The sequence below is a fragment of the Oncorhynchus masou genome, chromosome 29, assembly GCF_036934945.1.
Source record: "Oncorhynchus masou masou isolate Uvic2021 chromosome 29, UVic_Omas_1.1, whole genome shotgun sequence".
Classification (NCBI taxonomy): Eukaryota; Metazoa; Chordata; class Actinopteri; order Salmoniformes; family Salmonidae; genus Oncorhynchus; species Oncorhynchus masou.
The window spans coordinates 21,851,953-21,879,763 of record NC_088240.1 but is presented as its reverse complement, the minus strand read 5'-3'; the positions used below and the strand labels follow the sequence as shown (position 1 = coordinate 21,879,763).

General features: G+C 48.7%; 1 protein-coding gene across 1 annotated transcript; it reads right to left on the bottom strand.

Annotated features, from left to right (window-relative positions):
• Positions 1-17,180: 17,180 nt before the first annotated feature.
• On the bottom strand, positions 17,181-27,155 carry LOC135519515 (uncharacterized). Its single transcript, XM_064944744.1, has 3 exons — positions 27,020-27,155; positions 25,593-26,322; positions 17,181-17,244 (listed from the first exon to the last, which is right to left on the bottom strand). Exons 1-3 carry the CDS (start codon positions 27,153-27,155, stop codon positions 17,181-17,183), a joined length of 930 nt encoding a protein of 309 aa, XP_064800816.1.
• Between the last annotated feature and the right edge of the window lie 656 nt (positions 27,156-27,811).

Below are 27,811 nucleotides of genomic sequence, written 5' to 3'. Positions count from 1 at the left end.
GAATATGTGGACATCTATAAGTACCTAGGTGTCTGGCTAGACTGTAAACTCTCCTTCCAGACTCATATCAAACATCTCCAATCGAAAATCAAATCAAGAGTCGGCTTTCTATTCCGCAACAAAGCCTCCTTCACTCACGCCGCCAAACTTACCCTAGTAATACTGACTATCCTACCGATCCTCGACTTCGGTGACGTCATCTACAAAATAGCTTCCAACACTCTACTCAGCAAACTGGATGCAGTTTATCACAGTGCCATCCGTTTTGTCACTAAAGCACCTTATACCACCCACCACTGCGACTTGTATGCTCTAGTCGGCTGGCCCTCGCTACATATTCGTCGCCAGACCCACTGGTTCCAGGTCATCTACAAGTCCATGCTAGGTAAAGCTCCGCCTTATCTCAGTTCACTGGTCATGATGGCAACACCCACCCGTAGCACGCAGTCCAGCAGGTGTATCTCACTGATCATCCCTAAAGCCAACACCTCATTTGGCCGCCTTTCGTTCCAGTACTCTGCTGCCTGTGACTGGAACGAATTGCAAAAATCGCTGAAGTTGGAGACTTTTATCTCCCTCACCAACTTCAAACATCTGCTATCTGAGCAGCTAACCGATCGCTGCAGCTGTACATAGTCTTATCGGTAAATAGCCCACCCAATTTTACCTACCTCATCCCCACACTGTTTTTATTTATTTACTTTTCTGCTCTTTTGCACACCAATATCTCTACCTGTACATGACCATCTGATCATTTATCACTCCAGTGTTAATCTGCAAAATTGTAATTATTTGCCTACCTCCTCATGCCTTTTGCACACAATGTATATAGACTATTTTTTTCCCTACTGTGTTATTGACTTGTTTATTGTTTACTCCATGTGTAACTCTGTGTTGTCTGTTCACACTGCTATGCTTTATCTTGGCCAGGTCGCAGTTGCAAATGAGAACTTGTTCTCAACAAGGGGCGGCAGTGTAGCCTAGCGGTTAGAGCATTGGACTAGTAACCGAAAGGTTGCAAGTTCAAATCCCCGAGCTGACAAGGTACAAAATCTGCCGTTCTGCCCCTGAACGGGGAGTTAACCCACTGTTCCTAGGCTGTCATTGAAAATAAGAATTTGTTCTTAACTGACTTGCCTAGTAAAATAAAGGTAAAAAAAAATATATATATATACCTGGTTAAATAAAGGTGAAATAATAATAAAATAAAAATAGAGAGTACTGAGTCTCCCCATGGAGTCACAGTTACATACTGGGGTTAAATCTCAACAAAAGAGACCTGCTCAGTCTCAAAATCCAGAATGAGACAGAGAGAACACTTGCAATGCCTTGTATCTGGCATCTTCCACTTATAAACAAAGGAAAAACAACATTATTCATTACGATCTTTACATCAATAGGTTTATTTTCATGATGCAGACATTGTAAGTGGGATAATTAATGTGTATTTCAAATGTATACATGAATCCAAATCCAATCCAAAACCTTTCACTAATGCACCATACAGCCTGGTTGTGTTAGAGGCTTCAAGCATTGAATGTGCTGATGTCTTCTATTACCCCTCCATTGTCCATCAACAAACTGATGGCTTCCATTACCCCTCCATTGTCCACCCAACAAACTGATGGCTTCCATTACCCCTCCATTGTCCATCAACAAACTGATGGCTTCCATTACCCCTCCATTGTCCATCAACAAACTGATGGCTTCCATTACCCCTCCATTGTCCACCCAACAAACTGATGGCTTCCATTACCCCTCCATTGTCCACCCAACAAACTGATGGCTTCCATTACCTCTCCATTGTCCACCCAACAAACTGATGGCTTCCATTACCCCTCCATTGTCCATCAACAAACTGATGGCTTCCATTACCCCTCCATTGTCCATCAACAAACTGATGGCTTCCATTACCCCTCCATTGTCCACCCAACAAACTGATGGCTTCCATTACCCCTCCATTGTCCATCAACAAACTGATGGCTTCCATTACCCCTCCATTGTCCATCAACAAACTGATGGCTTCCATTACCTCTCCATTGTCCACCCAACAAACTGATGGCTTCCATTACCCCTCCATTGTCCACCCAACAAACTGATGGCTTCCATTACCCCTCCATTGTCCATCAACAAACTGATGGCTTCCATTACCCCTCCATTGTCCATCAACAAACTGATGGCTTCCATTACCTCTCCATTGTCCACCCAACAAACTGATGGCTTCCATTACCCCTCCATTGTCCACCCAACAAACTGATGGCTTCCATTACCCCTCCATTGTCCATCAACAAACTGATGGCTTCCATTACCCCTCCATTGTCCATCAACAAACTGATGGCTTCCATTACCCTTCCATTGTCCATCAACAAACTGATGGCTTCCATTACCCCTCCATTGTCCACCCAACAAACTGATGGCTTCCATTACCCCTCCATGGTCCATCAACAAACTGATGGCTTCCATTACCCCTCTATTGTCCACCCAACAAACTGATGGCTTCCATTACCCCTCCATTGTCCATCAACAAACTGATGGCTTCCATTACCCCTCCATTGTCCATCAACAAACTGATGGCTTCCATTACCCCTCCATTGTCCACCCAACAAACTGATGGCTTCCATTACCCCTCCATTGTCCATCAACAAACTGGTGGCTTCCATTACCCCTCCATTGTCCATCAACAAACTGATGGGTTCCATTACCTCTCCACGGTCCACCCAACAAACTGATGGCTTCCATTACCCCTCCATTGTCCGTCAACAAACTGATGGCTTCCATTACCCCTCCATTGTCCATTCAACAAACAAAATTAGTGCTAATGGTGACAGCAGTGTACCAGAATGGAGCATGCAAAACACACACACACACACACTAACACTATGAATATTGAATCAACAACAGTTAAAATGGAATATACTAAATGGAAAAAGAAATACTTCGAAAGTCTACCAATTAATATTTTGGTAAAATAACATTAGTTGTACACATCATTCTGTGCATTACAAAATGAAGCTAATGATTAAAATCAGCAACCTGACTGATCTCCTTTCATTCTCCTTTTGAATGACTCGTCCCTCTTTGTGCAGGGATACCTAGGTCTTTCACTGACTGGCATAATAGCCCTTTACAACCCTTTAATTCATCTGATGAGGAGATATCAGTAGGGGATGATATGGATGGTAATTGAGGAGATGTGTGTAACCACCCACACTATTATTAAAATTATTCATTTCCTCTTTCATTTGGAATTAATTGGAATAAACTCCATCCTACATTAGTCTCATAATGCAAGGCAATAATCTATAAAAGAAAACGTATAAGTGTGAAGATCTTCTTCTTAGGTTCAAATTAAGGAAATTTCTTTTTAGCCATATTTGATTAAATTGCTCTCATTTCACCAGTATTGGGCCTATGCCATTCATTCTAGAAGTGCATAAATTAAGAAAATAAAAAGGTGAATTATCTGAGAGGAGCTGACTGTCAGTGAATTCAGACCAAGTTCATTATTTCAGCCTGATAACCCTTCTCATCTCCTTGACTCGCTTTATAGAGACAATTAATTATGTCAAACATGCTCTCTTTCTTTCCTGAGAATAGCCAGGCACAGGCAGGCTGGTGGGGGTGTTTACAATACGAGGGATGGGGGGTCTGCAGGACGAACGAGGGAAAGCTTTCCCTAATCTCAACACACCTGTCAGACATATAGATCGTTATGTTGCCACTGAGGGCTAGATAACAAGCTGAATGTTGAACTACAACATCCAGGGGAGCGCAGAGCTGTGCTGAGCTGATCAGACCACTGTCCACTGGTAGACAATTCATTCAATTAGCCAACAGCACTCAGCCATGGCTGTAATGAGCTTGTAACAGGGCATGAGTTGGGCTCATTGACTGAAGATCCTCATACCTCGTCTATGTTATTGATACGGGACATTGACTTCATCTCCATCAAGGACGTTTTGCCGTTCCCTGCTTGTGGCTGCATGAAGTAGTGTTTGGGAATAGCAGGGAAAAGCAGTAACGTCTGGCAATGAGAGAGAGCCTGATCATCCTAGTGTTGAGTGAGGGACATCAGCATGACACCAAAAAGAAAGCATGAGCACATGGCAGTGTCCTCAGAGCTAGCGTGTATCCTGTCTGAGCATGTGGCTGTGACACCTGGAGATGCGGGGGGAGCATTTAACAATTCACTGAGTCACTATTGGAGGGAAGTGGGACCCTACGGCATAGCTACCAGAGTTGTTTCATCGGCAGGAACACACTTGGGAGACAAAAGTCTCTAGAAAATGCATGGTGTGTAATCCATCTCAGGAAAAAGGGCGGAAAATCACACCCTCTGTCCGAGGGGCCCGCTGCATAGTTGCTACGGCTGGTTACACTCTGTCAGTTTTTTTATTTATTTTATTTTTTATTTCACCTTTATTTAACCAGGTAGGCTAGTTGAGAACCAGTTCTCATTTGCAACTGCGACCTGGCCAAGATAAAGCTTAGCAGTGTGAACAGACAACACAGAGTTACACATGGAGTAAACAATTAACAAGTCAATAACACAGTACAAAAAAGGGGAGTCTATATACATTGTGTGCAAAAGGCAGGTAGGCAAATAATTACAATTTTGCAGATTGGCACTGGAGTGATAAATTATTAGATGGTCATGTACAGGTAGAGATACTGGTGTGCAAAAGAGCAGAAAAGTAAATAAATAAAAACAGTGTGGGGATGAGGTAGGTGAAAATGGGTGGGCTATTTACCAATAGACTATGTACAGCTGCAGCGATCGGTTAGCTGCTCAGATAGCACATGTTTGAAGTTGGTAAGGGAGATAAAAGTCTCCAACTTCAGGGATTTTTGCAATTCGTTCCAGTCACAGGCAGCAGAGTACTCGAACGAAAGGCGGCCAAATGAGGTGTTGGCTTTAGGGATGATCAGTGAGATACACCTGCTGGAGCGCGTGCTACGGGTGGGTGTTGCCATCGTGACCAGTGAACTGAGATAAGGCGGAGCTTTACCTAGCATGGACTTATAGATGACCTGGAGCCAGTGGGTCTGGCGACGAATATGTAGCGAGGGCCAGCCGACTAGAGCATACAAGTCGCAGTGGTGGGTGGTATAAGGTGCTTTAGTGACAAAACGGATGGCACTGTGATAAACTGCATCCAGTTTGCTGAGTAGAGTGTTGGAGGCTATTTTGTAGATGACATCGCCGAAGTCGAGGATCGGTAGGATAGTCAGTTTTACTAGGGTAAGTTTGGCGGCGTGAGTGAAGGAGGCTTTGTTGCGGAATAGAAAGCCGACTCTTGATTTGATTTTCGATTGGAGATGTTTGATATGAGTCTGGAAGGAGAGTTTACAGTCTAGCCAGACACCTAGGTACTTATAGGTGTCCACATATTCAAGGTCAGAACCATCCAGGGTGGTGATGCTCGTCGGGCATGCGGGTGCAGGCAGCGATCGGTTGAAAAGCATGCATTTGGTTTTACTAGCGTTTAAGAGCAGTTGGAGGGCACGGAAGGAGTGTTGTATGGCATTGAAGCTCGTTTGGAGGTTAGATAGCACAGTGTCCAAGGACGGGCCGGAAGTATATAGAATGGTGTCGTCTGCGTAGAGGTGGATCAGGGAATCGCCCGCAGAAAGAGCAACATCATTGATATATACAGAGAAAAGTGTCCGAGAATTGAACCCTGTGGCACCCCCATAGAGACTGCCAGAGGACCGGACAGCATGCCCTCCGATTTGACACACTGAACTCTGTCTGCAAAGTAATTGGTGAACCAGGCAAGGCAGTCATCCGAAAAACCGAGGCTACTGAGTCTGCCGATAAGAATATGGTGATTGACAGAGTCGAAAGCCTTGGCAAGGTCGATGAAGACGGCTGCACAGTACTGTCTTTTATCGATGGCGGTTATGATATCGTTTAGTACCTTGAGTGTGGCTGAGGTGCACCCGTGACCGGCTCGGAAACCAGATTGCACAGCGGAGAAGGTACGGTGGGATTCGAGATGGTCAGTGACCTGTTTGTTGACTTGGCTTTCGAAGACCTTAGATAGGCAGTGCAGGATGGATATAGGTCTGTAACAGTTTGGGTCCAGGGTGTCTCCCCCTTTGAAGAGGGGAATGACTGCGGCAGCTTTCCAATCCTTGGGGATCTCAGACGATATGAAAGAGAGGTTGAACAGGCTGGTAATAGGGGTTGCGACAATGGCGGCGGATAGTTTCAGAAATAGAAGGTCCAGATTGTCAAGCCCAGCTGATTGGTACGGGTCCAGGTTTTGCAGCTCTTTCAGAACATCTGCTATCTGGATTTGGGTAAAGGAGAACCTGGAAGGGCTTGGGCGAGAAGCTGCGGTCGGGGCGGAGCTGTTGGCTGAGGTTGGAGTAGCCAGGCGGAAGGCATGGCCAGCCGTTGAGAAATGCTTGTTGAAGTTTTCGATAATCATGGATTTATCGGTGGTGACCGTGTTACCTAGCCTCAGTGCAGTGGGCAGCTGGGAGGAGGTGCTCTTGTTCTCCATGGACTTCACAGTGTCCCAGAACTTTTTGGAGTTGGAGCTACAGGATGCAAACTTCTGCCTGAAGAAGCTGGCCTTAGCTTTCCTGACTGACTGCGTGTATTGGTTCCTGACTTCCCTGAACAGTTGCATATTGCGGGGACTATTCGATGCTATTGCAGTCCGCCACAGGATGTTTTTGTGCTGGTCGAGGCCAGTCAGGTCTGGAGTGAACCAAGGGCTGTATCTGTTCTTGGTTCTTCATTTTTTGAACGGAGCATGCTAAAATGGTGAGGAAGTTACTTTTAAAGAATGACCAGGCATCCTCAACTGACGGGATGAGGTCAATGTCCTTCCAGGATACCCGGGCCAGGTCGATTAGGAAGGCCTGCTCACAGAAGTGTTTTAGGGAGCGTTTGACAGTGATGAGGGGTGGTCGTTTGACTGCGGCTCCGTAGCGGATACAAGCAATGAGGCAGTGATCGCTGAGATCCTGGTTGAAGACAGCGGAGGTGTAACTGGAGGGCCAGTTGGTCAGGATGACGTCTATGAGGGTGCCCTTGTTTACAGAGTTAGGGTTGTACCTGGTGAGTTCCTTGATGATTTGTGTGAGATTGAGGGCATCTAGCTTGGATTGTAGGACTGCCGGGGTGTTAAGCATATCCCAGTTTAGGTCACCTAAAAGAACAAACTCTGAAGCTAGATGGGGGGCGATCAATTCACAAATGGTGTCCAGGGCACAGCTGGGAGCTGAGGGGGTCGGTAGCAGGCGGCAACAGTGAGAGACTTATTTCTGGAGAGAGTAATTTTCAAAATTAGTAGTTCGAACTGTTTGGGTATGGACCTGGAAAGTATGACATTACTTTGCAGGCTATCTCTGCAGTAGACTGCAACTCCTCCCCCTTTGGCAGTTCTATCTTGACGGAAGATGTTATAGTTGGGTATGGAAATCTCAGAATTTTTGGTGGCCTTCCTGAGCCAGGACTCAGACACGGCAAGGACATCAGGGTTAGCAGAGTGTGCTAAAGCAGTGAGTAAAACAAACTTAGGGAGGAGGCTTCTGATGTTGACATGCATGAAACCAAGGCTTTTTCGATCACATAAGTCAACAAATGAGGGTGCCTGGGGACATGCAGGGCCTGGGTTTACCTCCACATCACCCGCGGAACAGTGAAGGAGTAGTATGAGGGTGCGGCTGAAGGCTATCAAAACTGGTCGACTAGAGCATTGGGGACAGAGAATAAGAGGAGCAGGTTTCTGGGCATGGTAGAATATATTCAGGGCATAATGCGCAGACAGGGGTATGGTGGGGTGTGGGTACAGCGGAGGTAAGCCCAGGCACTGGGTGATGATGAGAGAGGTTGTATCTCTGAACATGCTAGTTGTAATGGGTGAGGTCACCGCATGTGTGGGAGGTGGGACAAAGGAGGTATCAGGGGTATGAAGAGTGGAACTAGGCGCTCCATTGTGAACTAAAACAATGATAACTAACCTGAACAACAGTATACAAGGCATATTGACATTTGAGAGAGACATACAGCGAGGCATACAGTAATCACAGGTGTTGAATTGGGAAAGCTAGCTAAAACAGTAGGTGAGACAACAACAGCTAATCAGGTAGCACAACAACAGCAGGTAACATGGCGTTGACTAGGCAACGGGGCCGACAGATAAAACATAAACAAGCAGAATGAGGTACCGTGATTAATGGACAGTCCAGCGTGCATCAGCTATGTAGCCAAGTGATCAGTGTCCAGGGGGCAGGGAAGCTGGATTAGTGAGTGTTATCCAGGTTTAAAAAAAACTAACAATGACTAAATAGCTTGTAGCTAGTTAGCTTCTGGAGGTTCTTGAGTGTGTTCTAAAAATTAAAATAATAGCAATTCCGTATCACATTGGGTGAGGCAGGTTACCGGAAGGTATAAACAAATTAAAAATCGAAAAGAGATAAGAGAGTAAATATGGGTCCAGTGAGTGTTTGGGACGAGGCGATTCAGACGGTTAGCAGGCCTGTGCTAACAAGCTAACAGTTAGTAGGCCGGGGCTAAACAAGGTAGCAGTTAGCAGGCCAAAATAGCAAGCAAGGAGATAGCAAGGGCTAGAGAGTTAGCCTTTGGGGGACGTCGCGATGGGGTGAGTCTGTTTATTCCTCTTCATGCGGTGACATCGATAGACCGGTCGTGGGTCTGGGTAATTGTAGCCCAGGAGTATGCTACGGTGGTAGGTATTGAAGCCCAGGATTATGCTACGGTGGTAGCACAGGTGCTCTGGCGGGGCTAGCTTCAGGCTAAGTGGGTGGAAGCGCTAGCCAGCAGTAAACGTCCGGGGTTGCGGTTTAGCTAAATAACTAGTTGTGAAGATCCAGCTGAAAGATGTTCCGTTTGCGGCGGGAATCCGGGGATAAAAAATAAAAAATATATAGGTCCGTTATGCTCTGGTTAGAGTCGCGTTGTTTGAACTGGCGAGAGCTTTCCGAGCTAAAGGTTAGCTGATAAGCGGTTAGCTGAAGACCGCTAGCATAGCTGGTAGTTAGCTGGCTAGCTTCAGTTGAGGGGTTCCGGTTCCGAAGTAAATATAAATACTAAATACTTTAGGAAAAAAAATAGCTACATTGGGTGAGGCGGGTTGAAGGAGAGTATTTGGAAGCTGAGGTTTAGCAAAATGTTTTAAAAGATATGCGAAGAAAAAAATATGTAAAAATGAAAAAAAGACGAAATATACACGGGACAAGGGACACGACACGTCTTACTGCTACGCCATCTTGGATCAAGATTGGGTAAGTCATTGGGTAAGGTCTGAGATGAGAGGGTGACGTTGGGTAACAGTTTTAAAGGCTAGAGAAAATATGAAGTTGGGTCACAAGGTTCTGGAATGGTAGTCATTTTGAGGAGTATGGTCTTCAAAACATTTGATCTTTGCGTGTTTGCTATATTTCTTCATTTGACTTCATAAAAGCCGCCTCTTCCTCATGAGAGAGTCTGAGAGAGTATGCATGAATACAGCTGCCTGCTTCTCTAGCTGTAACATACCACAGATGTGAGTACAGACAATGTACAGACAATTTAGTAAAAGTGTGAGCCATGGTAGCCGTGCATGGGCTTCCCCCCCGACATCAAAGAGATGGAGGGAGGACTGGTTGGAAGGATGAGGAGAAGAAGTGAATTAGAAACTGTAGCTCTCTACAGCTCAGCGTGAGAGTCTGACCTCCACCTCTGACAGCAGGCAATCCAGGTAAACACACTGTCTATCAGCAGGGGATCTGAATGCTGCTGGAAAAATGTAGGCTCAATTTACAGCCTAGAAATTAGCTAGTGGTATACCACATATACGTGTGTGTGTGTGCCTACTTGCGGGTGTGAATGGGAGCGTGTAGTGTGTGTGTGTGTGTGTGTGTGTGTGTGTGTGTGTGTGTGTGTGTGTGTGTGTGTGTGTGTGTGTGTGTGTGTGTGTGTGTTTGTGGTGTGTGTGTGTGTGGTGTGTGTGTGAGATGGCTATTTTGAGATGCCTGTTGGTTGAGTAAAAAGTAATTCTCTTTGATTCGTTCCCAGTCACACATCCAAATGAGTCAGGATGAGAAAGACAGCGGGGAGTCTCTTGGCCTTCCCAAACCCAAGGCCCATTTTTGGTGCATGGAATTGGCCTCTCTCTGTTTGGATTTATTCATTTTATATGTGGAACCTGATAATGAAATGAATGGCTTTAGACTGGTGCTGAAACAAAGAGAAAACTGAAGGTTTTAACCATTATTATATTGACTCTTCAGCAGTATTCCGTTTTATGTCTCATCAAATTCAAATAGTTGTATAAGCCCCCCTTTTCACCCCGATTTCATGATATCCAATTGGTAGGTACAGTCTTGTTCCATCGCTGCAACTCCCGTACGGACTTGGGTGAGGCGAAGGTCGAGAGCAATGCTTCCTCCTAAACACCCCACCAAGCCGCACTACTTCTTGACACACTGGTCGCTCAACACAGAAGCCAGCCGCACCAATGTGTCAGAGGAAACACCATTCAGCTGGCGACCGAAGTCAGCTTGAAGGCACCTGAAGTCAGCTTGAAGGCACCTGAAGTCAGCTTGAAGGCACCTGAAGTCAGCTTGAAGGCACCTGAAGTCAGATTGAAGGCACCTGAAGTCAGATTGAAAGCACCTGAAGTCAGATTGAAGGCGCTCGGCCCGCCACAAGGCACAAGTCCTGCCTTAATTTTGCTGGACCCCAGGAAGAGTAGCTGCTGCTTTGGCAAATTCTACCTCAATTTGACTTATACTGTTACACATGCAGCCACGCCATTTGTAAAATGGCGCCGGAGGAGATGGCCGCCGTTTTACGGTCTCCTAACCAATTATGTGGTGGGTTTTCGCGATATTTGTCAATTATTTTGTACATAATGTTTCTGCAACCGTATCTTATGGCAGAAAAGAGCTTCTAGATATCAGATCAGAGATCACTCACCTCGGATTAGACAAAGATTTCTTCAACAACAACAGCAGCAAGCAGGACTCACACGATATTCTCCAAACACGAAGCGACGCAGAGGAAGAAGAGCCGGATGCCTCGTCCGGACCCGCAGAAGGCAACTAGGAAAGCTGCCGTTACCGTCAATATTACTCGCCAACGTGCAATCATTGGATAATAAACTAGAAGAGGTACGATCACGAATATCCTACCAACAGGACATCAAAAACTGTAATATCCTATGTTTCACGGAATCGTGGCTGAATGATCACATGGATATTTAGCATGCGCGATACACGCTGTACAGGCAGGATAGAACAGCACACTCCGGTAAGACCAGGAGGGGGGGGGGCGGTCTGTGCATATTTGTAAACAACAGCTGGTGCACGAAATCTAAGGTTTTAAGTCTCTAGATTTTGCTCGCCTGAAGTAGAGTACATTATGATAAATTGCAGGCCACACTACTTGCCTAGACAGTTCTCAGCTATACTTTTTGTGGCTGTTTATTTACCACCACAGACAGATGTATAAGGAAATAAGCTAACAGGAAACCAGTCACCCAGAGGTGGCGCTCCTAGTGGCCGGAGACTTTAATGCAGGGAAACTTAAATCAGTTCTACCAAATCTCTATCAACATGTTAAATGTGTAACCAGAGGGAAACAAATACGCAAGGCGGCGGGGCCAGATGGATTACCAGGACATGTGCTCCGGGCATGTGCTGACCAGCTGGCAGGTGTCATTTTCAACATGTCCCTGATTGAGTCTGTAATATCAACATGCTTCAAGCAGATAACCATAGTCACTGTGCCCAAGAACACAAAGGCAACCTTCCTAAATGACTACAGACCCGTGGCACTCACGTCCATAACCATGAAGTGCTTTGAAAGGCTGGTAATGGCTCACATCAACACCATTATCCCAGAAACCCTAGACCCACTCCCATTTGCATACCGCCCAAACAGATCCACAGATGATGCAATCTCTATTGCACTCCACACGGCCCTTTCCCACCTGGATAAAAGGAACACCTATGTGAGAATGCTATTCATTGACTACAGCTCAGCATTCAACACCATAGTACCTTCAAAGCTCATCACTAAGCTAAGAAACCTGGGATTAAACACCTCCCTCTGCAACTGGATCCTGGACTTCCTGATGGTCCGCCCCCAGGTGGTGAGGGTAGGTAGCAACACATCTGCCACGCTGATCCTCAACACTGGAGCTCCCCAGGGGTGCATGCTCAGTCTCCTCCTATACTCCCTGTTCACCCACGATGCATGGCCAGGCACGACTCCAACACCATCATTAAGTTTGCTGATGACACAACAGTGGTAGGCCTGATCACCGACAACGACGAGACAGCCTATAGGTAGGAGGTCAGAGACCTGGCCAGGTGGTGGGAGAATAACAACCTATCCCTCAACGTAACCAAGACTAAGGAGATGATTGTGGACTACAGGAAAAGGAGCACCGAGCACATCCCCATTCTCATTGATGGGGCTGTAGTGGAGCAGGTTGAGAGCTTCAAATTCCTTGGTGTCCACATCAACAACAAACTATCATGATCCAAACACACCAAGATAGTCGTGAAGAAAGCACGACAAAGCCTATTCCCCCTCAGGAAACTAAAAAGTTTTGGCAGGGGTCCTGAGATCCTCAAAAGGTTCTACAGCTGCAACATCGAGAGCATCCTGACCAGTTGCATCACTGCCTGGTAAGGCAATTGCTCGGCCTCCGACTGCAAGGCACTTCAGAGGGTAGTGCGTACGGCCCAGTACATCACTGGGGCAAAGCTGCCTGCCATCCAGGACCTCTACACCAGGCGTTGTCAGAGGAAGACCCTGAAAATTGTCAAAGACCCCTGCCACCCCGGTCACAGACTGTTCATCACATATGCATAGTTACTTTAACCATATCTACATGTACGTACTAACCGGTGTCTGAATATAGCCTTGCTACTCTTATTTTCAAATGTCTTTTTACTGTTTTATTTCTTTACTTACCTACACACACACACACACATACTTTTTTCTCCGCACTATTGGTTAGAGCCTGTAAGTAAGCATTTCACTGTAAGGTCTACACCTGTTATATTCGGGGCACGTGACAAATAAACTTTGATTTGATTTGATAGTCTATGTGAAAGCACTGCTCCAGTACTGCAGGTGCACTGACTGTGTATGTGTTGAGGTTGTAAAGGACGGCTCAGTGACCCGGCCTTTGGAGGTCATCCCAGAGAGCTCTGCTGTCCAGAGCTGCAAGAGTCGTGACCTACAAGTCAGCGGACAGCAGACCATGGCAACAGGTTGACCCATATTTCACGGCCAGCTTGTGCAGGTGCCTCTGAGGTCAGGGGTCTGTAGCTGGAGGTCATAAGGGTCGCAGTCTGTTTAAAACAGTAGGGTCCTGCCCCGCCCCCTGGCCACCTGTCCTGAGCGTGCTACGTTTGATGCACCAGAAAGAGTGTGTGGGTGATCAAATGCATTTACCAAATTTCTCCAGCGGTGCTGGGCCTTAAAAAGATTGATAATTAAAAACAAGAAAAGCCTGCACACTATAAAACAGTACAACTTGATGAAGGCCATTGCAGCTTCAAGGCCAAAACGTTCTCTGTGTTTGTGCAGGGGGAAAGCATGAGAGCAGCATATACTGCTATGTATACCATGTGCATGCTGTTCTGTCTTTACTATGGGTGTGGTGATCAGCCAGCCAGACTCAGGGAGAGCGGTCAGTGGCCTGTCCAGTCTGGATGGACACCAGCAGGGGGGGATGTGTGGAATGTCCAGACTGCAGGCCACTCTACCCCACCATGGTATGCTATGTATATGGAAGGGAAGACCAACAGGACCTCACTCTACATGCACCTGTGTTTTTGATGCATGTGTGTACGTGCATGCGAGAGTGTATGTATTCGCGAGTGTGTATGCATGTTGAGTGTGTGTGGGGTGGGGAATCCTGGCATTGGAATGTGTGTTAACTCTTAAATGCCAGGCCACACCATCAGCTGGATATCTGGCCTGGATTCATTTAGGCTTCCTTCCTTCCCATCAACCTCCCTCTCTCCATAAACCTGTCGTCCCCCTCACCCCCTCATCGACCTCCTCATGCCCCTCTCTCACCCATCAGCCCCTTCTATCCCATTAACCCCTCACCCCCTCTTACCCATCCTTCCCTCACCCCCATCAACCCCCTCTATCCCATCAACCCCTCACCCCCCCTCTTACCCATCAACCCTTCACCCCCTATCAACCCCTTCTTTCCCATCAACCCCTCACCCCCCTCTCTCCCTTCACCCCCTCAACCCATCAGCCCCCTCTTTTCCATCAATCCCCTCTCTTCTATCATCCCCCTCTCCCCCACAACTCCTCAACCCCATCAACCCTCACCCCCTCACCCCCTCTTCCCATCAACCCCTCTCCCCATCAACCCACCACCTCCCTCTCCCCATCAACCCCTCTCTCTATCCACCCTCACCCCCTCTCCCCATCAACCACCCTTCCCTCCTCCCCCTCTCCCCATCAACCCCTCACCTCCCTCCCCCATCTTTCTCCACTCCCCCATCAACCCCTCACCCCCTCCACACTCCTCCCTTCCTCTCATTTCCTACTCACCATCCACTCATCTCTGGCAAACCCAACACTCAATACCTATCTTCTTTATTCTCTCATCATCCCCTTCTCTTCCTCTAATCTGTAACCCTCTTTCACCTGTTCTCTCCATTTTACCTCTATTTCTCCTTCACCTGCTGAGCCTCTATTGTCTGCTCCCTCTCTTTTCCTCTCTGTTAACTCCTCTCACAGATGGTTTCTTTGACTTTAATGGTGTTCGCCCATAGTACATACACCATCTGATATTATGCTCTATCCGGTGGCTGTAGTGGTATGTTAGCCAGCTGTCCTGGGGGTGTCTGCTATTTGATGTGTCTGCAGAAATGGCAGCAGGGGTGCGGGTCAGGGAAAGATGGTTTGTTTCATTACTATCGCAGCCCTGAGTTACGGCCCCGCTAGATGTGTTACTGGATAGCCTGCTCCCCTGTCGGTGTTTGAAGTCCCGTCAGATTTAGCAGTGGGGTGTACATCCATAGGCGATGCATACGGACACTTGCTCTGACACTACTGATGCGTTGTCCAGTGCCATCCAAACATATTCACACATTTCTCACACACACACACACACACACACACACACACACACACACACACACACACAACAAGTAGCAAGACCAGGGGCAGCCTTGCAAACTGTGCCGTAATAGAGAGAGTGTAGAATGTGGAGGGGTCAGGGACTAGGCCAGGGTTCATACATAGGCCCACCCACATGTAGACTCACTCCACTCAACTCCATACAGACAGACATCTACAGTTTCCCAGATGCAGATTAAGCCTAGGCCTACTCATGGCCTAAAGAAACATGCCCAATAGAGAAACTCCACTGAAAGAAGGTCTGGATAAACAAAATAAGTCTATAATCACTGCATGGCGGAGAAACTGACTTTATTCTACCCAAGGTGTCACCCATCATCAGAGTTATTGAGACAGTCAGTGGGCAAAGCTGTCACCATAGTCTAGTCAGGGTCTAAACAGACAGTACAGCAGTTTGAATCGCCTCCAGATTATCTTCACTCATTCAGAATGAGAGAGAGAGAGAGAATTCCTAATAGAAGTAATTACGATCTTATATTGTAAACTCTTTTCAATGGCCAAAGTAACATGGAGTCAGATTGTATTCCACAGTTGTGAGTGAACACCAGGAGAACAACTTTGGTCTGATGCCTCCATATCAATAACTTCTTCGTCTGCTATCAGGCTGAATCATTTCAATACCCTTGCTATTTATAAGCAATACCTTTCAAATATTTCTAAGTCAGTGTAAACGGGTAATTTGTGACTGACTAATGATCCTTACAGTCTGTCTAATTACAGCAATTGAAAGGGATTAGTCTGTTTTCATGTCTTCAAGGCCCTTGAATACCAACCACCATTATTAGGCATTCACACTGACAGAGAACGTTACAGGAACGCTAATAAAAGTGTGCAGTTTAATTAAGGCTAACGTTTCTTCACATAATAAAGCAGCGCGCTGAAGACCGTGAGCCTGGCTCTGGAGATCTGGAGATTTGTATTACACCCCCGCAATGTAATTAATAAGACAACAATATCGGTGCGCAGGGCCCCGTGGTTTGGAATGCCAACGGCAAACCCATGCAGCTAATGTACAAAGCCACTAATAAACAATATGGAAATAGAGGGACCCAGATGAGCCCCGGAGGGCCAGACCATTCTGATGCGTAATTACAATCACACTGTATTAATGAACACAGAACACTTATTCTCTGAAATGTGAGAAAGAACACCAAATCGTATTATATGAAGAGAGCAGACAGAGCCAAAGCCAAGTCCTTCAGCACTTTGGGGAAACGGATCTGAATCGGAGAGAGGATACACAGTGGCCTCCCATACATCATGGACAGAAGGTCATTGCTGATATGGAGAGGCTTTGATAGCTATTATCAGGCAGCACAAACAATGAAGGGTGTTGATAATAAGTGTATGAGAGTGGTCTTTGTGGGTGGGGTCTCTGTAGAGGGAGCCCCTCTGGTGTGAACAGAGCCAGGCACGCTGTGGCTCCTCCCTCTGGCTGGTGTGGCCATGTAGTCATTAGCTAGTGATAAGACAGAACAACAAGGAGGAAGGGAGGAGGAGAGGGAGATGTTTACTGGAACAGGGCTGGCTCTGACTGGAATATAGGAGGTGTACAGTGAATCTCAACCTAATGCTCAGGTACACTATGCATTCTCGCAGTCATTAAGATGGCAGAATTGTGATAGGAATCCTGAATGATTTCACCTTTGAGTGAAGCATTCAACACAATCACTACCCTGGCAAATATGTGAGATGTGTGAATGCATGGCATGTCAACATTATGTCGGCCATGATAGCAACAAATACTCAGTCTGCAGTCTAATGTTGTTTTCTGTGTGATTGACAGCTGCATCCGCCAGCCCTTGGAGTGCAGCCAGGCGTTAACGCCCTGCATGAGCGATCATGGGGTCCGCCCCCGAACCCGGGCTGCTGGGCCGGTGGGGTGTCCCACTACCACGACACGTTTAGGAAGTGGCAGAGGCCAGGGATTGTCTCTGGCCAGCAGGGAAGATGGAGAGACACCAGGATAGACAAAAGGAGGATAGGATGAACGTGAGGGCTGAGGCCTCTGTCTCTTTCATTAGAGAGGAGCCGTCTAGACATGAATGTTCCACAGGAGAGCAGGGCCTCTTTTAAAGATGACTTTGAGAAAGTCTTTGCTGGGAAAATAGGGGTGGGGGTCAGAGTCAGTGATCAGTATAGGCACCACAATACTAAGGTAAAACTGAATGTCTAAATGAATCCACATTCATCTCAAATCACATTCTGTGACATTAGGATACAGCAATCACAATATTGTGATCGCAATGTTTTGTATACAGTTTGTGTTTTCTGGTGTCTTCCTCCACAAAATAGCAGGTGCAATGTGTGCATGTGTGAATGTGTGTGCACGCATGCGTATCTGTGCTTTGTGGTGTCCCTTCCTTTCCACAGCAGCAGCACAGGAGGTGGGGGGTGGGGAGGAGAGGGTAATGGGCCACGGCTCTATTTTGAACACGTACTTACTGGTTCTTTAATAAACCTTTGACCCCCCCATGGGGTCATATATCCCAAAACAACTGTGCAGCTCCGCCACCCACAGAGCCTGCTGCCTGGCTGTCACAGTCACAGAGATGACAGGCTCTGTCTCACACCAACTGCACTGTACCCAATACCCTTGTGCCCTCATATAATTATTGGTGGTATGATTGTAAGAGGTTCTCTCCCTTTTAACCCCTGCTCCATAGCTGAATGTACTGTATGTGCTGAATTGGACAACCATCGGCTCTCATATAAAATGTGTGTATTTACACTCCTGCATACTGTACATGTAATGTATTGTTATACAGTGAGGCCATATTTCTTTCCCGGCGTGATCATATAGCCCCTCTGCACTGTTTATTCTATTTGTTTGCCTGATGCAGTGATTGCGTACGGTTATGATGGTCCCGCATTGAGTCGCATTCATTAACTAAACCTGCACTGACATTTGAAATATGCACCTGCAGTGCTCCCTCTAGAATGTTACATCAGGCTCCTGCTATAAAGATGCACTCAGACATGAAAACACTTGATGGGAACATTTGTAAATCTTTGCCTTGCAAATAGTGTTATTAAAATATCTAACTAATTGCAGGATGTAATGGCCCAAATATAGACATGTAGACCTATTCATATTTGAGAAATATTTAGTTACCTCACATAAAATATGTGATATGCAGTAACCTGGTTAGAAAGATGCTCTACAGCATGTGACCATTTTAGTCTTATTCCTGAAATAAGTTATTTGTTTGTAGATGCTTCCTCTCCTTACCTGCACATTAATCCCTGTATCTAACCCTCTCTAAAACAGAGTTCACCGAAGGCAGATGGGTCACTCTTCTGTTATTTAGTTGTTGATGGAAAATGTGTTCATCCTTGTCGTCTGTTCATCCACTGAGCCCTGGCGTTGGACTGAGTAGCGGGAGGAGAGGAACAGACGCTGGCACATTTGCATGAGAAAGTGTTTATGGTCCCCTATCTCTCCCCTCTCCTCTCAGGCAGTACATTTTGAATCAGTCTTGTTGGCTTTTTGGCCCTCTAGATGAGGGAAGGGGTCACGAGGGCAGCCTATTACAACGCCCCCTATCACTTCTGTGTCACTCAGACCCTGTCACATGACCCTTTGTCAACCAGAAGGGCGACAGCCCTCTTAAGAATAATCAAATTAGTTATCAATAAGCCCCATAACTCTGGATGTAATTGGCTTTTTATGGACAGAGGAGGTGTGCAGCTGGTGGCAATGATTGAGGTGACACACACGCATAAATACACAAAGGTGTGCAAAAGAATGATGGGATGGAGAATAATGCAGTCTCTAGGGGGTACTCTCTCTTCAAACCCTCAACCAAAATCCTAATTGAATTAGCGGAGCTACATTGAGAGAACTGGGAGGGCAGTGTATTATTGAAAATGATGTGCATTTTTGGTCAAAATTGAACTCAAAGTAGTTTAGAAAATACTTGATCGTGACATTTCCTCTACTAAAGAATTGTTTTGAATCTTTCATTTTTAATGAACACAACCAAGAATTGACCCATATGGGCACTCCACTGACATGTGTGTGAGGTATATCACCTTTACGTACAAGGTGTCCTAGTCTTATATTATGTGTAAATTGCAACAAGCCTCCTAGCTCCTATCAGACAACTCACCCTTCTGAATTGTTCTTTCCCCAATATCAATTCTCCTCACCCTGCAGAATCGTTCTCCCCAGGGCTCCTAGCCACAGCCAGAGTCACAGCCACAGTGCTGCCTCGCTACATTAGCTGATCGTCCAGCACCGGGGCCCGGGCCCTCCTAATGAGACGGGGGCGTGGGGCCCTGTAGCTCGTTCATCATCCCGCTCTCTCCAATCCCAAGCCCTTTTATCAGGCCCCTGTCATCTCCACCAACATTAATCAGCTGTCCGCTGAGGCACAGGCTCTGATAATGCCCTATTAGTCACCATGCTGCAGAGTCATTACGGGCCAATGAAAAGGCCAAGGAATTACATCCCCAAGACGCTCACAGAGCGCGCTCAGACAGCGCGACTGGCATGGCCCGGATATTAGTGTTAGCTAGCAACAATGGCTCAGATTCTGAGAGAGGAAAGGTCCTGCTTGGCTTGTTTTCTCTCTCACTCTCTCTGAAAAAATACTATTCGGTAATACTGAAGGGATGAGAATATTTCAAAGCATGACCAAATAGTACATTTTCTGTAAATAAAGACTTCGACTACCAACTAAAGAACATGAACCAAAAGCTAACCCTGGACAGAGATAATTTACATCCCCATTTTATCAGACAAAACCAAACATCACAATGTATTCCAGACAAATATGTCCTTTCAGTTCCTCCTCACCCATGCAATAACTCATTCATTATCACCATCAAGATCAACACTATGATCCACACTCTTAGAACATAGGTTTCCAAAGTGGTTCTTCAGCTGTCCCCATAACATAACCCTTTTTGGTTCCAGGTAGAATCCTTTTTGGATCCATGTAGAACCCTCTGTAGAAAGGGTTCTAATGGAACCCAAAAGGGTTCTATCTGCAACCAAAAAGGGTTATCCTATGGGGACAGCCGAAGAACCGCTTTAGGTTCTAGATAGCTTTTTTTTCGAAGAGTGCATGGTTATGAATATCATCAGAGCCATGCTGAACATATCCCCACCGTCAAAATATGGTGCTTTGGATCTTAGTGGTAATTATCTGAGATATGCGTTCACTTCCCTTTATGATTATCTCTGTGTATGCTTGAGTGATCTGGCATTAGAGGTAGCATAACATCCATCATGGGGAGACACAGGGAGATTAGCAGGGTTAGTCGTGTGATAGATAGCCCCTGATAGGCTAATGATAAGCTTCTTAGTGTCCATGTAGCCAGCCTGGTTCTGAGCTCCACTAACCATGCAGATGAGAGCCCATTTGTATTCATTAGACCATGGAGGTCCCGTCTCTCTCTTTCATTCTCTCTTTCTTCCCTTCGATCTATAGCCCTGTTTATACCTGGTGCTAACATGAGTCCCTTGTCCTGATCTTGTCTACATTCTGATTGTGCCCACATTTCCAGAAATGTGTCTACACGTGGTATTAAAATATGTTTGTTATCCATCCACTGTGTCTACACTGTGACCATATTTCCTGGTCCCTTCCTTTATGCAAATTATTTAATAGTTATTCTTTCAAAATATGATTTATATATATAAACTGATGTAATCAGTCAATGGTGCCACCTGTAAATGATTTTAGAGGGCGGAATAATGATGATTTAAATAGTTTCTCTGTTCAGATCTGTCGACACTTGTAAGATACACAGAGACAATGCATGTCTAACTACCTTAGGAGGTGGGTAGGATGATCTGATCACAATCAGATCACAATATGTCTTTTGATTGTCTACACCTGTCTAAAAACGTGGGCCCAAACAGAATGTGGACAAGATCAGGACAAAGGAATCAAGTTAGAACCAGCTATAAATGTGGCTTTTGTCTCTCTACCTCTCCATGAACATAAAAGGGTCAAATCTCTGTGGAAATTAAATCAGCACTACAATTCTAGAAAACCTATAACACCCGAGTTCCTGGAAGATACAAAAAAAGCTGTGTTTAAATTGACCAGGTAGACTTCCCTGAGAGACATTTTTGCCGTCAGTGTCAAAACGCAGCCTTTAAGTCTAGACTGACTGAGACCATCTCTTCTCTGGCCTTGGAGATGAATGGTGTCCATCTGACAGCTCAGCTTGTTCTGAGGGCTGATAGCATCTCCACACCGGCCCAGGCCCTGAGGTGAGGTGAGTCTAGCCTTATACTACAGTATGTCAAGCTGCTGCTGTGACACTGAACAGAGTGCTGGCCGCAGGCTACGTGTCCAGTCATGTGCCACAGGCAGGTGGACACACCCCTGACTCTGTAAAGTGTATTTACCACCTGTAATGGTTCCTGTGATCCAGAATCGTTAAGCTTTTAGAACAGCTGGAAGAGAACTGAGACATAGACAAAAGAGGGAAAGGACTGTGATATTTCTCTCTGCACTACATGCTGCCAATGTTCATTGTTGATATTGTTGCTGAGAGTAAACCAGGAAACATGTTGGCCAATTAACTAGCTGTGTTGTCATTCAGACAGTAGGCAACAGGTTAGATGACGTGTGATATTCTAATTAGTCCAGCAGGGTATTACAACATGTTGGTTCCAAACAGTTACCTCTGAAGGCAGGTAAGGCACAAACACACACTTTCTGTCAGTAGATCTCTTTCCTAATGACAGCAAGGCACAAACACACACTACTGTTACGGCTAGGTCCCTTTCTTCATGGAAGCAACAGAGAAGAGCACCCAACCAGCAACTTTTTTAGAAGAAGTGAGCAGGTTATTTATAATTTCATCGACACAGCCAATCCCAGCCAGGTGATTTATGGGACATCAACAGCTCAGGATGTGGAGTCATCTGCAGACAGAGGAAAGGTGTTTATCTGCTGCTGTCTGGATGAAGGGGAGGGAGGACAAGACACTCGACTTGGCTGTAACCGTCTGGTGTGATCTTTAATATACACCCTTCTGACAGCTTGGGTCTGTCCTCCAGACCTACTCTGATGAGGCCAAGAGATCAGAGTGAACTGAAGTCCCAGATTTAAACAAGCTTGTTGCTGCTGACTTACACTTTACACTCCACCTGTTGTGTCAAAAGGCCACTAAATAAGTGAAATAAAGATCTGTCTCACTTTGTCTCTTTCTATGAAAATTCATGACAACTGAAACAAATCTTCTTCCTCAAAAGCAAATTTAGTCAGATGCCAGTATGAGGCAACGTTACCTTGTGACCTGAAATCCTATGGAGAAGAGACCTCTATCTATCGCTGTGTCTGTGCAGTGTCAGGGTGTGTGATGGATGTTATTAGTCAGGACCTCTGTGGAGGCGAACAAGAGGTCTGTCATTACCACGGGACCAGGAAGGGATTACTACGCCTGAATTACCTGCACTGATAAGGACAGAAGGATGAGCCACAGACATCCTCCACTCTGACCCTGTTCCCCTGTACAAACATTTGATGTACAACATATTGGGGTTGTGTCTGTCTCTGTAATTGGAGTCAAATACAAGATCCAAAAGTTCACAAATATTACAGACGGACACCATAGATTTATCTCCAAACCCCAACATACTAAATTAGCCAAATACCCACAACCAAATAGTGAGCACACAAAACACACACACTACTCGCATCACTGGATCAAAAAGCAGAGATGAGTTGCAATGTGAATGCCACGACAGATGTACGTGACGCACTAGAGAAGCGATGCAAGACAAACAGGCCAACATGGGTACAGAGAAGCGCCAAGGGGAAATGGTGCTCTAATTATACCATCCAATGGTTCCCGGCAAAGGATGGCCTGCCTGTGTTTCTCTGCCTGCTGCTGTGCCGTGAGCCGCTGTTCAGCAGCACAGTCATACACCCTGGGAGGAGACAGACACCCACCGTCTGCCACCTCGGTATGTGTGAATGCTCCGTCGCCCGTCCTCCCCCACCTTGTCCTCCCCCACCAACACCCCTCTTTCCCCCACTGTCGCCCGTCCTCCCCACCTTGTCCTCCCACACCGTCGCCCCTCTATCCCCACTGTCGCCCATCCTCCCCCACCTTGTCCTCCCCCACCGTCGCCCGTCCTCCCCCACCTTGTCCTCCCCCACCTTGTCCTCCCCCACCTTGTCCTCCCCCACCGTCGTCCCTCTTTCCCCCACTGTCGCCCGTCCTCCCCCACCTTGTCCTCCCCCACCGTCGCCCCTCTTTCCCCCACTGTCGCCCGTCCTCCCCACCTTGTCCTCCCCCACTGTCGCCCCTCTTTCCCCCACTGTCGCCCGTCCTCCCTACCTTGTCCTCCCCCACCGTCGCCCGTCCTCCCCACCTTGTCCTCCCCCACCTTGTCCTCCCCCACCTTGTCCTCCCCCACCGTCGCCCCTCTTTCCCCCACTGTCGCCCGTCCTCCCCACCTTGTCCTCCCCCACTGTCGCCCCTCTTTCCCCCACTGTCGCCCGTCCTCCCTACCTTGTCCTACCCCACCGTCGCCCGTCCTCCCCACCTTGTCCTCCCCCACCTTGTCCTCCCCCACCTTGTCCTCCCCCACCGTCGCCCCTCTTTCCCCCACTGTCGCCCGTCCTCCCCACCTTGTCCTCCCCCACCGTCGCCCCTCTTTCCCCCACTGTCGCCCGTCCTCCCCACCTTGTCCTCCCCCACTGTCGCCCCTCTTTCCCCCACTGTCGCCCGTCCTCCCTACCTTGTCCTCCCCCACCGTCGCCCGTCCTCCCCCACCTTGTCCTCCCCACCTTGTCCTCCCCCACCTTGTCCTCCCCCACCGTCGCCCCTCTTTCCCCCACTGTCGCCCGTCCTCCCCACCTTGTCCTCCCCCACTGTCGCCCCTCTTTCCCCCACTGTCGCCCGTCCTCCCTACCTTGTCCTCCCCCACCGTCGCCCGTCCTCCCACACCTTGTCCTCCCCCACCTTGTCCTCCCCCACCTTGTCCTCCCCCACCGTCGCCCCTCTTTCCCCCACTGTCGCCCGTCCTCCCCACCTTGTCCTCCCCCACTGTCGCCCCTCTTTCCCCCACTGTCGCCCGTCCTCCCTACCTTGTCCTCCCCCACCGTCGCCCGTCCTCCCCCACCTTGTCCTCCCCCACCTTGTCCTCCCCCACCTTGTCCTCCCCCACCGTCGCCCCTCTTTCCCCCACTGTCGCCCGTCCTCCCCACCTTGTCCTCCCCCACCGTCGCCCCTCTTTCCCCCACTGTCGCCCGTCCTCCCCACCTTGTCCTCCCCCACCGTCGCCCCTCTTTCCCCCACTGTCGCCCGTCCTCCCCACCTTGTCCTCCCCCACTGTCGCCCCTCTTTCCCCCCACTGTCGCCCGTCCTCCTCACCTTGTCCTCCCCCACCGTCGCCCCTCTTTCCCCCACTGTCGCCCGTCCTCCCCACCTTGTCCTCCCCACCGTCGCCCCTCTTTCCCCCACTGTCGCCCGTCCTCCCTACCTTGTCCTCCCCCACCGTCGCCCCTCTTTCCCCCACTGTCGCCCGTCCTCCCCACCTTGTCCTCCCCCACTGTCGCCCCTCTTTCCCCCACTGTCGCCCGTCCTCCCTACCTTGTCATCCCCCACCGTCGCCCCTCTTTCCCCCACTGTCGCCCGTCCTCCCTACCTTGTCCTCCCCCACCGTCGCCCGTCCTCCCCCACCTTGTCCTCCCCCACCTTGTCCTCCCCCACCTTGTCCTCCCCCACCGTCGCCCCTCTTTCCCCCACTGTCGCCCGTCCTCCCCACCTTGTCCTCCCCCACTGTCGCCCCTCTTTCCCCCACTGTCGCCCGTCCTCCCTACCTTGTCCTCCCCCACCGTCGCCCGTCCTCCCCCACCTTGTCCTCCCCCACCTTGTCCTCCCCCACCTTGTCCTCCCCCACCGTCGCCCCTCTTTCCCCCACTGTCGCCCGTCCTCCCCACCTTGTCCTCCCCCACCGTCGCCCCTCTTTCCCCCACTGTCGCCCGTCCTCCCCCACCTTGTCATCCCCCACTGTCGCCCCTCTTTCCCCCACTGTCGCCCGTCCTCCCTACCTTGTCCTCCCCCACCGTCGCCCGTCCTCCCCCACCTTGTCCTCCCCCACCTTGTCCTCCCCCACCTTGTCCTCCCCCACCGTCGCCCCTCTTTCCCCCACTGTCGCCCGTCCTCCCCACTTGTCCTCCCCCACCGTCGTCCCTCTTTCCCCCACTGTCGCCCGTCCTCCCTACCTTGTCCTCCCCCACCGTCGCCCCTCTTTCCCCCACTGTCGCCCGTCCTCCCTACCTTGTCCTCCCCCCCCGTCGCCCGTCCTCCCCCACCTTGTCCTCCCCCACCTTGTCCTACCCCACCTTGTCCTCCCCCACCGTCGCCCCTCTTTCCCCCACTGTCGCCCGTCCTCCCCACCTTGTCCTCCCCCACTGTCGCCCCTCTTTCCCCCACTGTCGCCCGTCCTCCCTACCTTGTCCTCCCCCACCGTCGCCCGTCCTCCCCCACCTTGTCCTCCCCCACCTTGTCCTCCCCCACCTTGTCCTCCCCCACCGTCGCCCCTCTTTCCCCCACTGTCGCCCGTCCTCCCCACCTTGTCCTCCCCCACCGTCGCCCCTCTTTCCCCCACTGTCGCTCGTCCTCCCCACCTTGTCCTCCCCCACTGTCGCCCCTCTTTCCCCCACTGTCGCCCGTCCTCCCTACCTTGTCCTCCCCCACCGTCGCCCGTCCTCCCCCACCTTGTCCTCCCCCACCTTGTCCTCCCCCACCTTGTCCTCCCCCACCGTCGCCCCTCTTTCCCCCACTGTCGCCCGTCCTCCCCACTTGTCCTCCCCCACCGTCGTCCCTCTTTCCCCCACTGTCGCCCGTCCTCCCCCACCTTGTCCTCCCCCACCGTCGCCCCTCTTTCCCCCACTGTCGCCCGTCCTCCCCACCTTGTCCTCCCCCACTGTCGCCCCTCTTTCCCCCACTGTCGCCCGTCCTCCCTACCTTGTCCTCCCCCACCGTCGCCCGTCCTCCCCCACCTTGTCCTCCCCCACCTTGTCCTCCCCCACCTTGTCCTCCCCCACCGTCGCCCCTCTTTCCCCCACTGTCGCCCGTCCTCCCCACCTTGTCCTCCCCCACCGTCGCCCCTCTTTCCCCCACTGTCGCACGTCCTCCCCACCTTGTCTTCCCCCACCGTCGCCCCTCTTTCCCCCACTGTCGCCCGTCCTCCCTACCTTGCACGGGATACGTCTACTGAGATAGTCTTTATTGCAGATGAGAGAGTGTGGTGCTAACAGCCAGTCAGCTCAGCAGACTACCTTTCATGTAGTGCTCAATATTGTGGCACCAACCAACCACACTTATCTTTGGCGCTGCTTTAACGCAGTGTAGTGTTGCAAGGTGGTAAGGTTTTGTTTCTAAGTTTGTGTTTGTACACTGAACAAAATATAACCGAAACATGTAAAGTGTTGGTCCCATGTTTTATGAGCTGAAATTAAAGATCACAGAAATGTTCCAAAAGCACAAATAGCTTATTTCTCTCAAATTTTGGGCACAAATTTGATTACATCCCTGTTAATGAGCATTTCTCCTTTGCCAAGATAATCTATCCACCTGGCAGGTGTGGCATGTCAATAAATTGATTAAACAGCATGATCATTACACAGGTGCACCTTGTGCTGGGGACAATAATTGGCCACTCTAAAATGTGCAGTTTTGTCACACAACACAATGCCACAGATGTCTCAAGTTTTATGGGCGTGTGCAATTTGCATGCTGACAGCAGGAATGTCCACCAGAGCTGTTAAAAGATAATTTAATATTAATTTCTCAACCATAAGTTGCCTCCAATGTGGTACGTCCAACCGGCCTCACAACCGCAGTCCACGTGTAACCACATCAGCCCAGAACCTCCACATCCGGCTTCCTTACCTGCGGGGTCGTCTGAGACCACCTGGATAGCTGATGAAACTATGGGTTTGCACAACCGAAGAATTTCTGCACAAACTGTCTCAGTGAAGTTCATTTGCGTCCTCACCAGAGTCTTGACCCGACCGCAGTTCGGCATCGGAACTGACTTCAGTGGGCAAATGCTCACCTTCGATGGCCACTGGGATGCTAGAGAAGTGTGCACTCCACAGATGAATCCCGGTTTCATCTGTACTGGGCAGATGGCAGACAGAGTGTATGGCGTCGTTTGGGTGAACGGTTTCTAATATCAACGTTGTGAACAGAGTGCTTCATGGTGGCGGTGAGGTTATGGTATAGGGAAGCATAAGCATCGGACAATGAACACAATTGCATTTTATCGAGGAGGCCCATTGTCATGCCATTCATCCACCACCATCAACTCATTTTTCAGCATGATAATGCACAACCCCAAGGATCTGTACACAATTCCTTGAAGCTGAAAATCTCCTAGTTTTTCCATGGCCTGCATACTCACTTCACGTCACCCATTGAGGATGTTCTGGATCGACGTATACGACAGCGTGCTCCAGTTCCCAATAATATCCAGCAACTTCGCATGGCCATTGAAAAGGAGTGGGACAACATTCCACAGGTCACAATCAACAGCCTGACCAACTTTATGCGAAGGAGATCTGTTGCGCTGCATGAGGCAAGTGGTGGTCACACCAGATACTGACGGATTTTCTGATCCACGCCCCTACCTTTTTTTTAAGGTATATGTGACCAACAAGTTAATATCTTTATTCCCAGTCA

Excerpts from the sequence above, each read along its gene's own strand:
- LOC135519515 (XM_064944744.1), bottom strand. The coding sequence starts at position 27,155 with ATGCCGAACTGCGGTCGGGTCAAGACTCTGGTGAGGACGCAAATGAAC. Across the intron at positions 26,323-27,019 it reads GGTCTCAGACGACCCCGCAG|GTAGGGAGGACGGGCGACAG; the intron begins GTAAGGAAGCCG and ends ATCCCGTGCAAG. Across the intron at positions 17,245-25,592 it reads GTGGGGGAGGACGGGCGACG|CAAAGACTTTCTCAAAGTCA; the intron begins GTGGGGGAGGAC and ends CTATTTTCCCAG.